At 37.7% G+C, this 19,215-nt stretch overlaps 3 protein-coding genes across 3 annotated transcripts; 2 read left to right on the top strand and 1 right to left on the bottom strand.

Moving 5' to 3' along the window:
- Nucleotides 1-210: 210 nt before the first annotated feature.
- On the bottom strand, nt 211-8,098 carry LOC122087344 (protein TIC 56, chloroplastic). Its single transcript, XM_042656431.1, has 5 exons — nt 7,205-8,098; nt 5,963-6,160; nt 5,134-5,416; nt 2,984-3,146; nt 211-674 (listed from the first exon to the last, which is right to left on the bottom strand). Exons 1-5 carry the CDS (start codon nt 7,899-7,901, stop codon nt 474-476), a joined length of 1,542 nt encoding a protein of 513 aa, XP_042512365.1. The 5' UTR covers nt 7,902-8,098; the 3' UTR covers nt 211-473.
- Nucleotides 8,099-12,871: 4,773 nt separating this feature from the next.
- Nucleotides 12,872-14,341, top strand: LOC122085913 (gamma-interferon-responsive lysosomal thiol protein-like). The gene is made up of 5 exons (XM_042654527.1): nt 12,872-13,369; nt 13,479-13,544; nt 13,624-13,764; nt 13,845-13,937; nt 14,057-14,341. The coding sequence occupies exons 1-5, from the start codon at nt 13,082-13,084 to the stop codon at nt 14,216-14,218; spliced, it is 750 nt and encodes a 249-aa protein (XP_042510461.1). The 5' UTR covers nt 12,872-13,081; the 3' UTR covers nt 14,219-14,341.
- Nucleotides 14,342-15,756: 1,415 nt separating this feature from the next.
- LOC122085914 (gamma-interferon-responsive lysosomal thiol protein-like) lies at nt 15,757-17,277 on the top strand. The gene is made up of 5 exons (XM_042654528.1): nt 15,757-16,063; nt 16,174-16,239; nt 16,412-16,555; nt 16,750-16,842; nt 16,940-17,277. The coding sequence occupies exons 1-5, from the start codon at nt 15,803-15,805 to the stop codon at nt 17,117-17,119; spliced, it is 744 nt and encodes a 247-aa protein (XP_042510462.1). The 5' UTR covers nt 15,757-15,802; the 3' UTR covers nt 17,120-17,277.
- Nucleotides 17,278-19,215: the final 1,938 nt, after the last annotated feature.

Here is a 19,215-nt window from a genome sequence, read left to right as displayed (position 1 = left end):
GTGTTGAAATCAATGAGAGACAAAAGAACCAGCACTTGCCAAGACAAATCATTAAATGGATGGTCCTAGATTTAACCCCTCAAGAAATTCCAATATCACCCAATCAGAAGGTTGCTATAACTTGAGGCATTTAATAATCAGTGAGTATAGCTATCTACTCCTAAGCATCTAGTAAATAGCCACACTAGTAGGGGATGACCAAATTGATCATTTAAGTAATAAAATCACTTACTGCCATTAGAGAGAGAACACAATCAGTAACACCTTGCAAAAAGAGGAATATGATCCATCATTCCTACACAAAGAAGGGGCTGCAGTATGTACCCTCATTTTGCCTGCACAATAAATATTGGAGCTGTAACCAGTATCGGAACATTAGATGTTTCAGGTAAACCGTCTTCCCTTCAAAATTGTTGTACTAAGGTATTCAAAGTTTTCTGTACACCCCCCAAAAACCAGAACACGAGATACTTCTATAAAGTTGATGAAGGTCGGGAATACAAGTCCTTCTCTTCCTGAGCCTTTTTCTCTGCAGCTCTTTTCTCCTGTAGCCGTGTCCAACTAGACTCAGACTCTCCCTGGACTTTATCCATTACAGTACTAAAACCGGGAATGGTGTCCGATAGTTTGTCATAGACTAGGTAGCTCAGCTTCAAGAAAACATTAAGTACGTGCTGCCAATGAAAAAATTGCATCAAGATACTAATCAGCCAAGGCATCAACTAGATTAAGATATAAATGGCATACCATAATGTCATAAACACAGTAACATATAAATCAACTTGCTTGATCGAGATAAATGTTATATACATATATATATATATATATAGTAAACCAAAAATGAACAGTACATGCATGGTTTTAAAAATTGGCCAGGTATTTCAAATATATATATATATATATATGGTTTTTAAATCCAAAAACCAAGAAGGTCTCAAAAAGAAATTACCAACATTTTCAAAATGTCAAAAAGCTTTGCCAGCATAACTTCTAGAAATCCTTGATTCTGATGATTTTCAAGAAAAGAAAATGGAGAACACATGGGTCACCCAGGTAATTGATTTGTCAAATTAGCACTAGAAGGAAATGCCCCTACTATTTTATTTAATATTGTTCTCTTTTTTCCACCCAATAAAAGCACCATCTCTTTTAGAAAGATAATTCAAGTGAAGGACAAAAAAAGACTTTCTCCTAATCACCACCAATCTCTGCAGCATTCAGGTGAGGTTCAGACATCAGTAACTCACGCTTAAATATTTTCAAGGTTTACAATTCTGTTGCATAAGGTTTCAAGGCTAAAGGTGACGGGGAAGAACAGAAAGAGATTTCTGGCAACTGACAAGGAAGAGGAATTTTCCAACAACCCAAGAAGAAGAAGAGGGTGACCCTATATATTGGTCGCACTTATTTCTCCTTTTTTGGGTCCAAGTACTTGAACAAAGCTGCACCAACCAAGGTTAGCTACCCAAAAAAGGGCCAAATTGTATACATAAGAGAGTTGTGTATACTACATAAGGTGTAGACATAAATAGCTTTATCTATTCATGAGCATTTACGTATAACACCATTAAATACTCCTCTTTACCTTTTTCTTATGGGTAAATGACACCTAGGGTACCTAACGTTTGGAGAAATTGTACATAAGTTACCCAACATTTGGAATTTTATAATATGAGGCACCACATGTTTTACAATATTACATTTAAGGTTCTTTATTTTTTTTAAATCCCAATTTTGCCCGTGTTATCTTCTCTGGTGATGGAAGAGAATGGGAAAGAGAACAGGGGACAGTGAGTGGGAGAGGAGGGTATGTTGCAAATTCTCCAGAGGTGGGGAGACGGAGGAGGGCAGGGAAGCAAAATCCTTTGCTCCTCGAATCTACTTCAAGCTCCTCAAATTCTGCGATGTTGTGGGAATGTTGCAAGCAGCCCATCAAGCGTCAATACAGGCCAAGGTGGTGAGGCCATGAGGCAAGAACTGTGCCCAAAGCAGAGCCGGGCTGCCAGTTGTTTCTCGTTTGCAGGTCAGAGTGATTCTCAGCACCGCCACTAGGAGAATGAGGATGCTGGGCTTGGATCCAGGTCTTCGAGCTTGGTGGAGAGCCGTTTCTTCATCCAAGTGAGGCCGACGCTCCAACAATTCTGTGGGAAAAGAATGCAACACTGGCTTTTCAATGGGTGAGGTTTTCAGAAACAAAGAAAGCTTTTCACAGTTTTCTTAGCCTGGAGGGTTTGACCCTTTTTCCTCTTCAGATGCGACTTGTTTGTCGAGTTGGGATGAAGCTACATAGAGAAAGATGCGTTTGATTTGCTTTTCCTCAAGTTCTATGGTTTGCTTACTTGCTGGAATTTTTTCTGAGTACTGAGAAGAAGTTTTTTGGGTACTGTGTATTATCCATTTGGCTTGGATACCCGACCATTTGTTTTGTGTATTCTTACATCATATCTGAGGTGCAATAATGTCCATGGTTCCTCTTTGGAATCTCTCATACCATTAGCTGAATGTCCTTCCATTAAGACATTAACATAATTAAACCTCGCCACTGCACATAATCTGAACCCCTCTTTAACAGAAGCAATTCAGCCCTATGTGAACTCCATCCCCAATGAGAGCCCAAGTAATACCTCTAAGCTGTACACCAAAATTACATGGACAGAACACAGAGCTGTCCATACCGGGATCTTGTTCACTGATTGCTGCCATAAATGCTACCACAGTTGGTAAATATCTATTATAGATTAAGTTCCTAATAACATATGTTCATTCACTTTTTGGCACTCTACATTTTGTATGACATCTAATGCTGAAAATCAGTAACATCTGTAATACAATGAAGAAGACTGTATTTAGAAACCATATGCAACAACCAAGGAACAAAGTACAAAAGGTATGAAGTTGTCGAAACCAATCTAAAGTTGATGGTGGAGCATAAACAATCAAAAAAATCACTATAACATGGTAAGGGAAGAAAGAATGAATCTACCTTAACATCAGCATTCCAGTGCCTGATGTATGGAGGACCAGTTGTGTATGACCCAAGTGGTTCGCGATACCACTCCCCACCATATGTTATTTGATCCATCGCTTGTTCAATGCTTAGAACCTCCCATGGTCTTAATCCAGGAATAGCTTTAGCCAATTGAATCCTGCAACAAATAAGCAACCAAAAACCTTTTGTTAGTTTTCCTTACTCTTACAGACCTCAAAATAATTGTCTAAAAACCTTTTTGACCCATTTCCAGGTTAGGCCAACAAAGCAGTCCAGTTTATCAATCAATTTGTTCCATCCAGCGCAAAACATTTCAACAGTTTGAATTGGATGGTTGAAAATTCTGACCCATGAGCCAGTCCTTTCGACAGGTGTGAGCAGGCTGGTGATTTAGGACCACCAAGGGTAACCACAAACTGATGCTAGATTTTGGAACAAAAAAGAAGACTAGATATTATAACGAGTCTAAGATAGCAAATTGATTTTATAAGTCAACAACTCACAACCGAGGATAAAATAATATTATAAACAATAACAATATATATATATATATATATATATTCACAGGAATCCATCTACGGAACTCTGAAATTTAAAAAGAGGTTTCCGGAGATCGTTGGGTAGTAGTAGAAGGAAATCCACCTTTAGAATCCAGAATTCCATCAAAAGAATAAGTTGACCGCTCAAAAATTCTTTCTAAAAGGGTAAATGCATATTTATAGGGGAGGAGATACTCATCCTAACCCTATTCCATAAGACCCAATCTTGATACTTTTAATAAAATTAGAAATCACAGATAGGTATTCTGCAAGATGAAATTGAAATTTTTTTCAACAGACACCAAAATCAAGCTAAACAGACATTTGGACCTCCAAAAATTGCTTAAAACAAAGTTAGGGAAATAATTCCAAGGACAAATTTAATCTTCCAAACAACAACGACATCAATAAAAATAAAATAATAATAATTAATAAATAAATAGGGTAGTTTAACAAAGATCACATTCTGGAAATCACAAGACAAATCTGTACCATCCATTTTTTATGATTTTTTTAATCCAAATTTCCAAACCACCGAATCCCGCTTGAAGTTGTGAGAGTGCACAGTATTGTCTACAGTACTGGTACACACGTATGGACATACATGAGATGCATGCCAATACAAAGGGGGAATATGATTGAAAAAGACTCTTAAATTTGACACGTTGCTAACTTAGACCGTGTCTTCTCTATCCAACAGTCGGAGACTCAGAATGGACACATCATCTGTCCATGTGGCGGAATATATGCCTTGTGATGTTTGGAAAAATAACAGACTCTTGTGGCAATAATAAAAATGACAGCTCAAAGTAAGAATAAACTAATAATACAAAATAACATTAACATTGACTAAATTCAAATCCAAATCCAAAGAAAAAGATCTTGAATCCAAAAAGAAAGGCATAAGAGAACTTGAAACCCTCCCTCCCCCCACCAAAAAAAAATCAAAGTCCAAAATCCAAATATTGAAAATAAAATTGGTACTCTTCACTGTTTTATGGTTTTTGCAATATTCTGGAATGCTAGACTGGCTAATGATTCCATATGGATCCCAATTGAAAAGGACCCACAGATTCCTGGTCCTCATTACAAGAGGTAGAAAGAACCACCACAATATGAAAAATTTAAGAATTACACCAACTGAAACATGGTTTTCTATATTGGTTTTGAAATGCTAACATGTATCTGAAATAAGCCAACCCTTCTCAATTCATGCTTGAATTAGTGAATGAGGACTTCTTGCTTGCTTTGGGCTGGGCTTCTAGTTTGCCTTTTCCTCCACTAAAAGAGGTTGGTCTTCAACTCAATCCAACCCCACCAATTCAATCTAGACACCTGTCCCAAGAAGACTGTCTTGTTTGAAAAAACACATTTTAAGGAGTTCACCAGTATCAACAAGCAACTAAAGGGTAACAGCAAACGTCAACCAACAATTGACTAAAATTTAACATCAATCTGAAACTGAGAAAGCATAGAATGAAAAGAAAATAGCTTTGTATACCTAAAACAACCAGTAAACCACTTGAAATATTAGAGAATAACTTTTAAAAGCAGACTAGGAGTAAAAAGCAAGGGAATAAGGGAGTTTAAGGACTAGAATGATACCTAAGATCTTTAGGGATGTATTTGTTTGGCATATGGTCAGCTTCTAATATCGTGGTCAGCTCTGATCCACTAGCCCAAAGAAACAAGGCATGACTGGGGGTCCTAACTCCGGGCCAAATACCACCATTTGCTTGAAGTACAGCTAAATCACGTCTCTTGCTCTCAAGTGCCTCTTCTTGAAGCTGCCTGTAAGTCTTCTTCTCGTGCCCCTTGACCGGAACCCAGGGAGGTATTCCTTTCATGAGCTTGTGAATAAAAGCTGTTGCAGCAGCTCCTAGACGAACTGGAGAAAACAAACTATAAGCAAACAGTGCACTAACACCAAACTTATTTACTATTTCTATGCCTGACATACAAACTTTTATATCTTTTAATAAAGATGTCAGATGAGATCATATAACATGAGAGGCTCACTGATGACTAATATAGAAAATCTAAGGTACCATATGAGCAGACGATATGAACTAAAATAACAGACCAGGATACATGCAAACACACAGAAGGGGGGAATAGTTTGTCCAGTTGGCCCTTCTTAACAGGTACCAAAAACAAGGGGTCCAACCAGATAATTCTGAAAGTTTTTAAGTCTCATTAAGCTCCTTTCTGGACCAATCATATCCCATCTGGCCACCAAAAAGAAGCAATAGATCAAGTAACTTCCTCACTAAACATCACATGCAAAGTTACAAAATTGGCAATAGGCAATCACTGATATGTTCAGTAGAAGAGTACCTTGGATTTCCCTTGAGTTAAAGCAGTTCATGAGAGCATTAAAAAAAATTTAACTCATAAAAAAAATGGGAAAATAAAAAATAACAACTTTACAAACCTTCCCAAGTGGCAACTGCTTTTTCCAAGCCGTATACCATGCCAATGGGTGCCCATTCATCCATGTCCTCCCCCCAGATGAACGTGTCTTTGTCAATTATTCCTCCAGCCCAAGCAGTTTTCAGCGTAATCAGCTCAAGTGGTCCTCTTGTGCGCCCCAATCGATCCTTGTAGTACCAACCACCAGTCCTCATGATAACTATGGCATGAAACAAGGTGATATTAAAAAAAATAGAGAGAAGAAAATGGAAAAACAACAGTGAAAGAAAAAACAAAATTAAACTGCATATATAACCAGTCCTCTGACCTATTCTTCCAAACAAAATGAAAACTGCAGCAGCAGGGGATGACATCAGTTGCATCAGCAAATTAAATTAAATAGACATTATAAGAAAAGAAAATAAGAAGCGTAAACATAGAATATCCACCGTCATGAGTGAGAGAGTGGCAGGTTACTGTACAACTGTCTTTGGACTTTCTCCTCTTTTTTTTTGGGTAGCACTGCCTTCTCTGTATAAGAAGCATCCCATCCTCTGATTCCCTTAGTTATATTAATTTATAAACAATCGGGACTGGGGGGGAGGGAAGGGGACTACATTCAAGATCACTAGCATCTTTATAATGACGAAGCCCATGAAATCACCAATATGGGGGAGCATAGATCATGTAAGCACAAGATAAGCCAAGATCGTCTGTATATCCCATAAAATGCTAAAAAGTCTTCAAGAATACACATGAGAAGGATGCCTCTGGCAAGATTAATGGATAGAAGAATGTCACAGAATATACAAGTTGAAAATCAAGTACTAACTGAAACAGTATCAAAAATAGCATAAATTTTAGAAACTGTAAACACTTTGGTTTAAATACAGTCATGCTCAATCATTTACAAATAAAAATCAGGGGATATTATTTTTCACCACAATGTAGGAAGCTCAATTAAGAATAATAATTCGAACAAAACTTGTAATTATGGAAGGTACTTAAACCAACATTTTCATCTGGCAAAACAAACTTCCAAGACAAAACTCAGCTCAGTCTTATCCCAGCTAAATGGGGTCAGCTACATAGATCCTGTTTAGCCATTCAACTCTACTCAACTTTCAAAATAAAACTATGGAAATAAAATCACTAAAACAATTTATCATAAATCACCCAGAGAAATATAACAGGTTTTACTCCTAAAAGCACAATTGCAATGAAACATGAAGCCAGAATTGTATAATTAAACAGAAAAACTAACAGTCATAGTATCGCTTCTCCAGTCGCTTGTATCCAATGGCTTGCGCAACATCGATTGGGCGACCCGGAGGGTATGGCCTCTGTCGAAATCCCCACAGCCCGAAGAAGAACTGCCTCGCAAAATCCCAGAACTTATCATCCGACTCTTTCTGCGTCTTAATTGCTTTTCTAGGCATTGGCCGCCCATCCAACCCAGGCACATGGGGCAAGGCCTGCCAGAGCTTCTTGTCCTCTTTCCTGAATGGAGACTCATTCTCTTTAAGCTCCATTTCATTGATTTTATCATCAATCTGTTCAACCCTTCTCAAAAACTTAATAACTGGGCTCTTCCTGAACTCCTCCCACCATTGAGCGTTCTCTTTGATCTCTTCTTCAGTGGGATTCTCCTTCTTCTCGAAAACTGGGTCCTCATTGAGTATCTTCTCCACTTGTGGTGCATGTCTGTAATCGGGTAGGTTCTCGCATTCCCAGTAGAACTCATCGAGCATTCCCTTGTACTTGCCGGGCGTTTGGGGAGGCTCTTTAGGCTTTTTCCGTTTGCCGAAGAGAGTGGAACCGCTTATGGAAGCGAAATTTGGGGGTTGAGAGTGGTTTGTAAAATGGACTTCATTCAATGAGACGAATTTGACCAGAGAAACTGGTTTTTGGGGTTTCTGAAACCAGTTCTCCCCGAACCATCCGAAGTTAATCGACGCCATTTCTGGTGTATAAGGGTTCTAAGAAACGATGGTTTGAAAAAACCCAGAAGACAGAAGATGCTCAATCGGAGAGAAAAATCTGGATTTGGGTTGAAGTGGAAACTAATCTTCACCCTGTGCAGCAAAGACACAAGAAGCAAAATGGACAAGCCGTTTACTGGAGACTAGAGTAGAGGAAGAGAGAGATTTTCTACTAGTATCGCGTGAATCGCCGGTGACCGGTTATTTAAGAAAACGCTAGCCTGTCGTGTGGATACTGTGCAAGCACGCAAGCCAATGGGAAAATAGAAAAAGGCATCGGCTGACGTTAGTGAAATAGCAATAAAACCCTCGGTTGGTTGTTCAGGGTTTCAAAATTCGGAATTGATGATTCTTTGAAACAGGCCTGGGTTCGGCCGGGTTTCTTAAGACCCTAACCCAACTCAACCCATCCCAACCCAACCCTGTTGCAAGTCCCCAAAATTCAATCCAGACTCAACCCAATCTTGCTAGGTTCATACCAAATTACCAACCCAACCCAACCCTAATTGACCCTGTCAGGATTGGGTTGGGTTGGGCCAGGTCGAGTCAGGCTAAGTTGGCAAAGGTTGACCTTGGCTTTTGCAATATTTGGATTAACCTTGATTGACTTGTTTTTGGCATTCATATCTTACTCATTACAAAATTATAGAAAAATGAAATACCAATAGAAGCCTTAAATTCTAACATAAAATTCAAGGTTAAATTTCAGGTCGAGTTGGGTTGGGCCAGGCTGACGCCTTAATCTGAGCCCAACCCAACCCTGACCCAGGGTTGGGGTTTTTCAACCCTAACTCGCCTTAGGGTCAGAAAACTTGGCCCAAACCTTGTTTGGGCTCAGTGCAGTCCAAGGTAAGTTCACGTTGTCAAGGCCAAACGTTTACCCCTAAATTCTCGATCCAAATTCATTGGAACTCAAAAATTGGCTAGAATCGATTGAAAACTTTCAGAAATTAGTTGGAATCAGTATAAATCATTTGGATCGATTAGTGCCAATCATGGATTTAGTTCTCGGTATTGGTATCGGTGTCAATATCGAAGAGGATCGGTGTGTATCAATCATCTTTGCCCCTTGCTTTTTAGGAAAAATACATTTTTTACTATTTTAACCCTAAAACTATCGGGTAATCGATCCGGATCATTCAAGGATTGGGAATCGGCTTCAGTCTATACTAATACGATATCGATGATACGATACCATACTTGAAACCATGGTGTCAATCCTAAATAAAACGAATCAAAACAATCCGACTCCAATTTTTGAGACTTGGCTTTCAAAATTCAGAATCGGTGATTCTCGATTCATATTGGTTGGAACAAGAATGAACCAATTAAACTGATCCAAAAACGAATCAACCAATTAAACTGATCCGATTCCAATTTTTCTAATTTTTTGAAACCCTAAGCTACATTGGCTCAAGAAGCAGATGATCCAAGAAAATGCAAGCAATATATCCTTCCTTGAAAACCCAGCTGCGCCATCTCCTTGCCCCTGACATGGAATCTTAGAAGATATTAGACATATGGCAAATTAATTGGTTGGGTGTAAGGTTTTAAAAACCGATACTGATTCAGATTGAGTCAGTTTGGTATCGTTCAGGATCGGATAGATTTATTCATATTAAAAAATAATTAATTTTTTAACCATTTTATCCTAATGCCTAATGGTGTTTTGGTCCAAAAACACCAATTTTTTTTATAATCGGGGTAAATCTTGCTTTTTGAGTACTTTTTTTTTTTTCTACAATCACTATATCAGCATGCATGCCAATGAGAGGCACACATAAGCAATTGAGCAGGGATAGTGCGGTCTTTTTGACTCCACTTGTATCTTGAGTCTCTTGACATAGAGACACAAAAGCGAGCAGAGTTTCTTTTCTCCTATTTGCATTTACAGTATATCAATCTTTTATTTATTGTATGATTATTATAATTATCCAACTGGATTTTTTTTTAGTGCAAAGGTCCACTAAGAACCATATATTAGGGACTCAAAACAAGTCAGAATGGGGCCAAGCCATAACCTTCTCAGAAAGCATGAAAGATATTAATAGTTTTATGACTTGGGTGCCATTAAGGAGACTTAGATCCACTAACCAAGTCCCTAAGACACTCTCCGAAAGGAGAAACCCTTCAATTGAGAGTTCAAATTGCTTGCAACAAACAGTGAGATGCAGTAAACATCCAATGGCTAGGAGAGTCTGGTCATACACCCTAGCCATTGGACGGAAGATTGTGACACCTCAATTCAAAAATGATCTTTTTCTAATTATTTGAAAAGCATTCTTTTTCTTAATTCTTTGAAAAAAGCAACTTTCTGCTCTTTCTTGTCTTTGGGTACTTAAAATCCCAGTTTACACCTCATTGATTCAATCTATTAATATGGTTCAAACGAATCAAATTGATCTTTATCTCTCATCTAAGTGTAAGAAATATGTCCATCAGATCCAATAAAATGGGAAAATTACTTAATTACCCACTTATGGGTCTTCATTTACAAAATTACCCACTAAAAGTTTCAGTTAACAAAAATACCCAAAATTAGGTTTTCCTTTACAAAATTACACATTTAAAGTTTAAGTTAACAAAAATACCCAAAATTGAGTTTGGGTTTATAAAACTACCCACTCAAAGTTTCAGTAATAAAAAAATACATGATTATATGTGGAAGATGAAGACTCACTATTTTGGGTAGTTTTGTAAACCCAAACCTGATTTTGGGTATTTTTATTAACTGAAACTTTGGGTGGATAGTTTTATAAACCTAAACCCAATTTTGAGTATTTTTGTTAACCAAAACTTTTTGTGGATAATTTTGTAAAAGGAAACCTAAAAGTGGGTAATCATGTAATTTTTCCTAAAATTAACTTGTTTAATTAATTATTTATTGATTCATATTTGATTCAGTTCTTAGACTTAGATAGCCCCTGTTTCATCTTTAGGGTTTCTAGCAAAGGATTCATTAATTTTTCTTTTTTCTAACAATTTGACACATCCATGACTCCAACTGTTAATGGCTTCTTTATCAACAAAAAAAAAAAAAAATAGCTTGGGAAATAAAGTTGCAATAATTGTACAAGAAGACTTTTGCATAGTGGAGCAGCTTATTTGATTCTGTTAGGTAATGGAGTAATGCTCCTCGTCATCACAGGTAAAGTTCAACCAACGCGGTTTTGAGTGTATTGTGTGGGGCCACTGGCCAATCAGTTTCTAAGCTCCTCAAACTCCTTTCTACTTTAGAAAAGAAAAAAAAAACTATGACAATGAGAAACATCTATAGGAATCCATTAGAACATGGATGGGTTAAATGTAATTGAACTTAGTATTATCTCTTTTTTTGTACAAAAGAGTTGAGAAAAATCAAAATAGAGAATAAAATGGTCCAGAAATAAAAAATTAATAAGGTAGAGGTTCCCTCCGACGCCATTTTCTAATATGGGTGTACGAAAGTTCACAATTTCAAAATTTTCAATAGGAGAGGAACTATTTTAGATATTTCACTATTCTAAATGGACAGTGAAATCTGAAAGAATACAAAAAAGTGGAAAATATTTCAATAGGGGGCTATTTTAAACATTTTACTAGTTGGCACTAGAACATGGGCTAATGTGACTAGTAAGGGGGCTAAAGGCGGGTGAAGTGAGATGGGTTATCCTATCCAACAATGGGTCTAAATCAAGGTTTTAAAACTCGGCATCAATATCGATATTAGTATTGATCACAATCAAAACCGATACGATATGAATTAGTATCGAAAAGGGTCGGTTGGGATTAGAGGTTGTTCAGTTTTCCCAAATCAGTAGCAGTATCAGCTAGGGTCAGTAATTTTCTTTTTTTTTTGTTTCTTTTTAAATTCCAGAAAAAAACACCTGAACCCCCTTTTTCTTTTTAAGTGATTAATGAATAATGATGGTTGAAGTCTTGAAGATGAAGTAGAACTTACAACGTCTGCGCTTCTTCTCTCGTCATTTTCTCCTCTTTTTTTTTTTTTTTGTTGGGTCGGTTTCTTCTAATTCTAGAGTTCTTGGGCTTTGGAACTCTCACCGAACATTACAATCTTCTTGTGAATCGCTGGTCGCCAGTATTAACGACAAAGAAGAATTCTCAGTCGCAAACGAAAGAAGGAAGAACGGTTTTAGGGAAGAAGCAGGGGCATAGCCGCATCTCTCTCTCTCTCTTCTGTTCGTCCTTAGTTTTAAGTTTTAAAAAATATTTTTTTAATGGATCGGGTCGGATCGGACGATGCGGATCGATATCCAATACCCAAGACGATACCAATACCCATCTCAGGATCGATCAGATAACAGGATAGATTTCAGCTGATACTGATCCAATTCAACCGATCCAACTGATCTAATACCAATACTTGATTTAAAGTCTAAATTATCTATAGCAAATGATGAGGTACAGTGAGCATTCAATGGTTTGAAGGACCCGACCATCCACCCCATGCACCCACCCATGCACCCAGCTATGAAATACTTACAAGGTACACAAAATGATTCCCGTACTTGACAGTTGTGAGAATCTTTTCCCCAAAAAATAAAATATAATAAAAAAAATACTTAACATGAATCTTATTGGAAAATTCAACAGAAGCGGCTTCAAACTTAAGTCATACTGAAAACCTTTTAGATAAATAATGAAGGCAGAGGAGAGGAGAGAGAAAGTGTCACTCTTGAAAATACAAGTGAGAAACCAGGAAAAAAATCGTCTGCAATTCTGATCTCGTACAATTTCCTGAAATACCACCTTCAGGGGGTGACACGTGTATTGATACCAATGCAATGGTCCAGATCTGATTTAAATGTCTCTTCATTGATTTAAGGTTTTATTAGTTGTACCAGATCTGGACCATTGTATTGGTATCAATACACGTGTCACCCCCTGAAGGTGGTATTTCACAGAATTGTACGAGATCGGAATTGTAGACGATTTCAACCCACAGGGGCAAATTATCTGACATTCACCCAAAAGTAGAGAAACCTCCCACGAAACTGAAAGTGCAGAAGCGAGAAGGGCATTTTCGTCACTTTGTTATCTTTCGAAACAAACTCAACTTGCTTACGCGGGAGCTCTATAAATTGACTGAGACTTGGGAGTCCTTCCATCTCACCGTCTCATTTCCCCAGTTTCAGTTTTCCTTCGCTCTCTGCCCATCCATGGCTTCTCTTCGATTCTCTTCCCTTCTTCTTCTGAGCTGCATTTTCGTGTTCGCTTCTGCCAGAGATTCTCCTAATGCTCCTGCCCCAAAATTCTCAAGGGCTTATGCTCCTGCCCCAAAAGTCTCACTGGCTGTGTACTACCAGACCTTGTGCCCTTCTTGTTCCAGTTTCATCCTCAACAACCTGTCGGAGGCCTTCGATAATGGACTCATTAATATTCTTGATATCAAGCTCGTTCCTTTTGGAAACGCCAAGATACACGGCAATGACACCATCACCTGCCAGGTCTCTCCTTCATCTTCCCACTCTTCATGGATTCAATAGTGTCAGACCTGGGATTCAAACATTAATGGGTTTTTTTTTTTTACCTCTTGAATTATTGAAAACTTTGCAGCATGGCCCAGATGAGTGCTTTCTGAATACTGTGGAAGCCTGTGCCATTGATGTCTGGCCTAATCTGGTAAGAAACTGTTTCTGTAGATTGGCTAATGATCTATTTATGTAATCAAATCACTAAGAAAGATGAACTTGTGATGCAGTATGACCATTTCACATTCATTTCCTGTGTTGAAGAACTGAGCCCAGATGTCAAATACATAGTGTGGCAATCCTGTTTTAGGAAATTGAATTTGGATCCAAGACCCATCTTAGCTTGTTCTCATGGTAGACGGGGGAAGGAGGTTAGTTTCCTTTTCATTTTCTCTTAATTTGTTCTATATCCTGGTTGAGAATGACACACTAAGATACTGTTTATGTGCAGCTTGAACTTAAATATGGAAAAATAACTGGTTCTCTTAGACCTCCTCTTGAATTTGTCCCTTGGGTAACAGTCAATAATCAGCCGCTCTTTATGGTTAGATATCTTCTCCTTAGTGCCAGATGAAGCAGAATTGTGTTTACAATCTTAATTTTTCTGTTAAATTTATATAAATGGTTTGGTACACTTAACCTTGTTAATTTCTTGTTCTGTAGGACTATGAAGGCTACACAAGCTATGTGTGCAATGCTTACCAAGGCACAGCTGTGCCCAGGATTTGCAAGTCAGGAACCTATCTTAACCCCCCAAGGGAGATGCCAAGCCCGGCCCCTGGACCTGTCCTCCATGAAGTTGTCTTTGGAACACACAGGCTCTAGATGATGTTATAGAAGTCTATACTCTGATGTTATCTATTCTGTGTGCTTGACCCATCATGGGTCATCCCAAATAAATATGTAATAATTGGGAAAAATAAAAATAAATGAATTATTTATTGTCGAGATCGAGCTGAGTCTATCTCATGGTGAATTGGTTATAGCTCTCTTTGTAGACAAAGACAAAAGGAAAGCACGATGCCAGTGTGCAGATTCTTGCACATGCCCTCTCACATACAACTGATCCATAAGTTGCACAACTACTCTCCTGAATCCTGATCACTAAATGCCCCTCCTCATTGGACAGTTGTCACCCTCCGCTCCTATTTGTGCAAAACTTTGCCACTCGGATTCAATAGCTTGACATTTAAGTATGAAACTATAAGACACATTTATTCACAAAATCCCATACCCTTTCAACACATCAAATAGCACACGTATTTAAAAATTGAAAATAGAAAACATAATTGGGTACACCATCAATAGATTCAATAAGGAAAGGACCAAGAGAAGAAAATTGCTCACTCTAATCTAATATTGCCTTATAATTTCTACAAACGACGAAGTTTCTCTTATATTGTCATTAAACTTAGTATTATCTCTTTTCGTGTAAAGAGTCAAGGAAAATCAAAATAGAAATTAACATGGTATTCAGGGGAAGGGAAGGGAAGGGAAGAGGCTCCTCCAACGCCCGTTTTCAGATGTGAGCATACAAGGTTCACTGTTTCGAATCATTCAATAGGAAGGGACTAATTTTAGACATTTCACTATTCATGATGTAGTGGTGAACTAAAGTGATTCACAAATTGACATTGTGGGAATCTTTTCCCCAAAAATAAATATTCCAATAAGGGGCTATTTTGAACATTTAATTGTTTTGAATGAACAATGAAATGTGAATGCATGATGAATGAATGTGCAACATTGATTGCTTACTGTATATTGCATTCTGACGTTGTGAGAAGAATCTTTTTTCTTAAAAGATAAAATATAATAGAAACTACTTAACATGAATCTTACTATAAGGGATAAAGCAACATAAGCAATTTCTTACTTCTAATGAAACATTTTAAATGAGGCCAACCAGTTTATCTCCTCCTTAATGGCAATTTGGTGATATAATGATATGTTAAATGTAATCATTTTATATTATTTTTTCCCTTAAGTAGAAATTTCAGCTCCTCTCATTTCAGCTCCTCTCCTGAACGCCTATTGCCCAGGTCTTGTCTATAATTACCTAGGTGAGTGCCACGTGTCCAGACAATGATCCAACGGTTGTTGGCATCTCGTTCTCTGCGCCTCTGTCAACGCCTTGTTCTCCACACCTTTTCTCGAAACGTTAGATCACGACCTCACCATGTGGTGCTCGTCCAAATAGTTATGGGCCGACCTTGGCGATGTGAGCTAAGTACACAATGGGAAGCCTCCCAAAAGCTAAAGTGCAAAATCGTGAAGGGCATGTTCGTCACAAGTTAACTTTTGGAACCAACCCAACTTTTGGCTCCGGGAGAGCTATATAAATTGAGTGAGACAGAGAGCTCTTTCATCTCACCCTGATTTCCTTCTCTCCCCAGTGTCTGCCCATCCATGGCTTCTCTTGGATTCCCCTCTCTCCTTCTTCTAAGCTGCATTTTCGTGTTCGCTTCTGCCATAGCTTCTCCTCATGCCCCTGCCGCCCATAAAGTCTCTCTGGCTCTTTACTACGAGACCCTCTGCCCTGCCTGTTCTATATTCATCGTTAATGATCTGGCGAAGATCTTCCATAATGGACTCATTAAAATCGTCGATCTCCAGCTCGTTCCTTATGGAAACGCCAATGTAGACAGCAACGGCACCATCACCTGCCAGGTCTCACCTTCACAGTTTACTCTTCAAGTCTTTCAACTGTATTCTGTTTGATTGAAGTTGCAGACTTGCAATTGTGGTTTTTTCCTCTAATATCATTGAAAATGTTGCAGCATGGCGCGGAAGAGTGCTTTCTGAATACAGTGGAAGCCTGTGCCATTGATGTCTGGCCTAATCTGGTAAAAAAAAATGTTTTTATTTTCTGAATCATACAAACATGTAATTAAATCACTTAGAAAGATGAAATATTTAATTTTTCTTCTTCCTAGTTCCTCTACTTCATTTTAAAAGTATTTTAATTAACCTACTTGACCCAAAAAAAAAATTAACCCACTTGAACTTTTGATGCAGAATGAGCATTTCAAATTCATTTCCTGTGTTGAACAAATGATCATATCCGGCAAGTTCAAAGAAGAGTGGAAATCCTGTTATCATAAAACTCATTTGGGTCCAAAGCACATTGCAAAATGTTATAATAGTCCACGCGGGAAGAAGGTTAGTAATCTGGATCAGGTCCTTATACGAGAACCATTCTCGTAAAGTGTCTGGAATCCACTTAAACTGGAAACTTGTTGTAATAATAAATTTAAGCATAGCTTGGAATCTCAAGCTCTTTGCTTTATAACCTTTTCATTTTCCCCTTTTGTTCTCCTGGCTGAGAGTGATGCTAGGTTACTGTGTATATGCAGCTTGAACATAAATATGCAAAAATGACTGAGTCTCTGAAACCTCCTCATGAATTTGTGCCTTGGGTAACAGTCAATGATCAGCCACTCCTTCTGGTTAGTTCTCTTCTTCTCAGTGATTGAAAATGGAATAAGGGACTGAGAAAAAAGGAATGTTGCTGCAGCACATATAACCTTGTTTCTTTTTCTGTAGGACTATGAAAACTTCACAAGCTATGTGTGCAAGGCTTACAGAGGCAAACATATGCCCAAGGCTTGCAAGCAGCAGTTAACCCATCAGATCATCCCACTGGAGAAAGCAAGCCCGACTGATGAAGTTTGCTTTACAGATGAGACAACCAAAACATCAGCTTCATATACTCATCATCAATGAAAAAAGAAGGGGATTTTGACTGTAGGAACTCCAGGGAGGCACCAGATGATGATGTATTCCATATAGAGGTCCTACCCATCATGGGCCATACCCAATAATTAATATGAAATAATTGGGAAAATAAAAATAAATGCATCATTTCTTTGAGTGTTTAAGAACTCAATCTCTCATGGTTAATTGGTTACATGGGATCTAGGAATGTAACAAAATTTATATTGACAAAACTTGATGGTAGAGTCCAAATGTCAACAATAATGGAAAGAGCAGCCCAAACTAGAGACGAGTTCCCTCCATTCAATGACCAAATGAGAGGAATTCTGATCAGGTTCACATAAGAGAACAATCTCGTACGACCCTGGTCCTGTGGATTTAAAATTTATTAAATAAAGAAAGAGAAAGTAGATTCCAAATCCATGGACTAGGGACGTACGAGATTGTTCTCGTATGTGAACCTGATCCAATCTCAAATGAGAGTTTGGCAATCAAAGAAGATGACTGATGAGTATAGAAAATTAAGGCTTTTAACAAGAAGCAAGGCATCATGACAGCTTTCAGAGATCATGACAGGAGATGAAAGGCCAGCACAAGCTGCAAGGCATCTCCTTTTGTGTAAAAGTGTCCAACAAAATCAAAATAGAGAGTAACATGGTCTTCAAGGGGAGAGAAGAAAAAAAAAAGCGAGAGGTTCCATCCAACCCCTGTTTTCTGATGTGAGTATACGAGGATTTACCATTTCGAGTCTTCCAATATGGGTAGGGATGTAGTGGTGTACGAAAGTGATTCACAAATTGACAATGTGGGAATCTTTTCTTGACAAATTTAGAGGTCCCGAAAGGGGCTATATCTTAAACATTTCATTGTTTCATATAAACAATTAAATGTGAAGATAGAGATGTGCAAAAGTGATTTGCATACTGACATTGGGAGAATCTTTTTCCTAAAATATAAAATATAATAAAAATTACTTAAAATTAATCTTATTATTAGGGATAAAGCAAGAAGCGATTTCAAATTTCTTACATTCACAAATTTTTGAAAACAACCTTGGGTCTTTGTCACCTTAAGAAAAATATTGATCAACTTCTATCATGTATGGGACTGACGACATGAAATATCTATATGGTAATGACTCATGACTTATAAAAATTTCCCACCTCTAAAGTAAGGACAGAGAAGGAAAGAAGAAAACATGGAACAGGGTGAATTGAATAAACTTCATAATTATTAGTTTCGACTTTGAAGTCTGTACATTTTCAGCTTTCTTTGTCAACTTTTTGAGATATATCGACCATGTTGATGATAAAATAAGGGAAAATGGAACACATGATGCTAGTGTGCATATTCTTGCACACAGCCTCTAATAGACCACCTATGGGTTTCACACTCACTCTCCTCATTAAATGCCCATCCCTAATGGACATTTCTGTCACCCAACATTCATATTTGTTCAAAACTGCACTCTGTTGTTGTATGGAATCTTCCCCCAATAAATAAATATAAAAATTATTTTTATTGAAATTTTAATGTAATGACGTTTATGGAAATCATAATTCATTACCTATAGACCTGCATGTTTATTTTTATAACATAACATGATGATGTGGCAACAATTATATTATTCATTAATTAAAGTTAAAAATTAAAAACAAAAAAAAAAGTCAAGAGTTCTCTGAGCCTACAACATATTGTATGCTAGGCACATAGACTATTTTTTTTCTCTCTCTAAAATAAAATAAATAAAAAAATGTCTCTAGACATACAGTACACTATAGACTTAGAGACACCTCTCCCCCCTCCCCACCAAAGAAAATGCATGCCCAATGGATGAGGCTCCCGCCAGGGTCTAAGGAGGAAAATCACCTTTTTTAGGTGTAAGACTCATACTGGCACAGAACAGGGCCCATAAGGGACGGACATGGGTTTCCACTAAACTAACTACTAAACTACTACTTTTATATCTCCCTTTTGTATGAGAGAGTTTAGGGATATCAAAATAGAGAGTAACATTTTATTTAGATCTCAATGTAGAGAGTAACATGGTTCTCAGAAAAAAAAATATACTTAAACATCTTTCCTTTTTTTTTTTTTTTTTTTTT

The sequence above is a fragment of the Macadamia integrifolia genome, chromosome 8 (assembly GCF_013358625.1).
Source record: "Macadamia integrifolia cultivar HAES 741 chromosome 8, SCU_Mint_v3, whole genome shotgun sequence".
NCBI lineage: Eukaryota > Viridiplantae > Streptophyta > Magnoliopsida > Proteales > Proteaceae > Macadamia > Macadamia integrifolia.
This window is presented reverse-complemented; position numbering and strand designations above follow the sequence as displayed.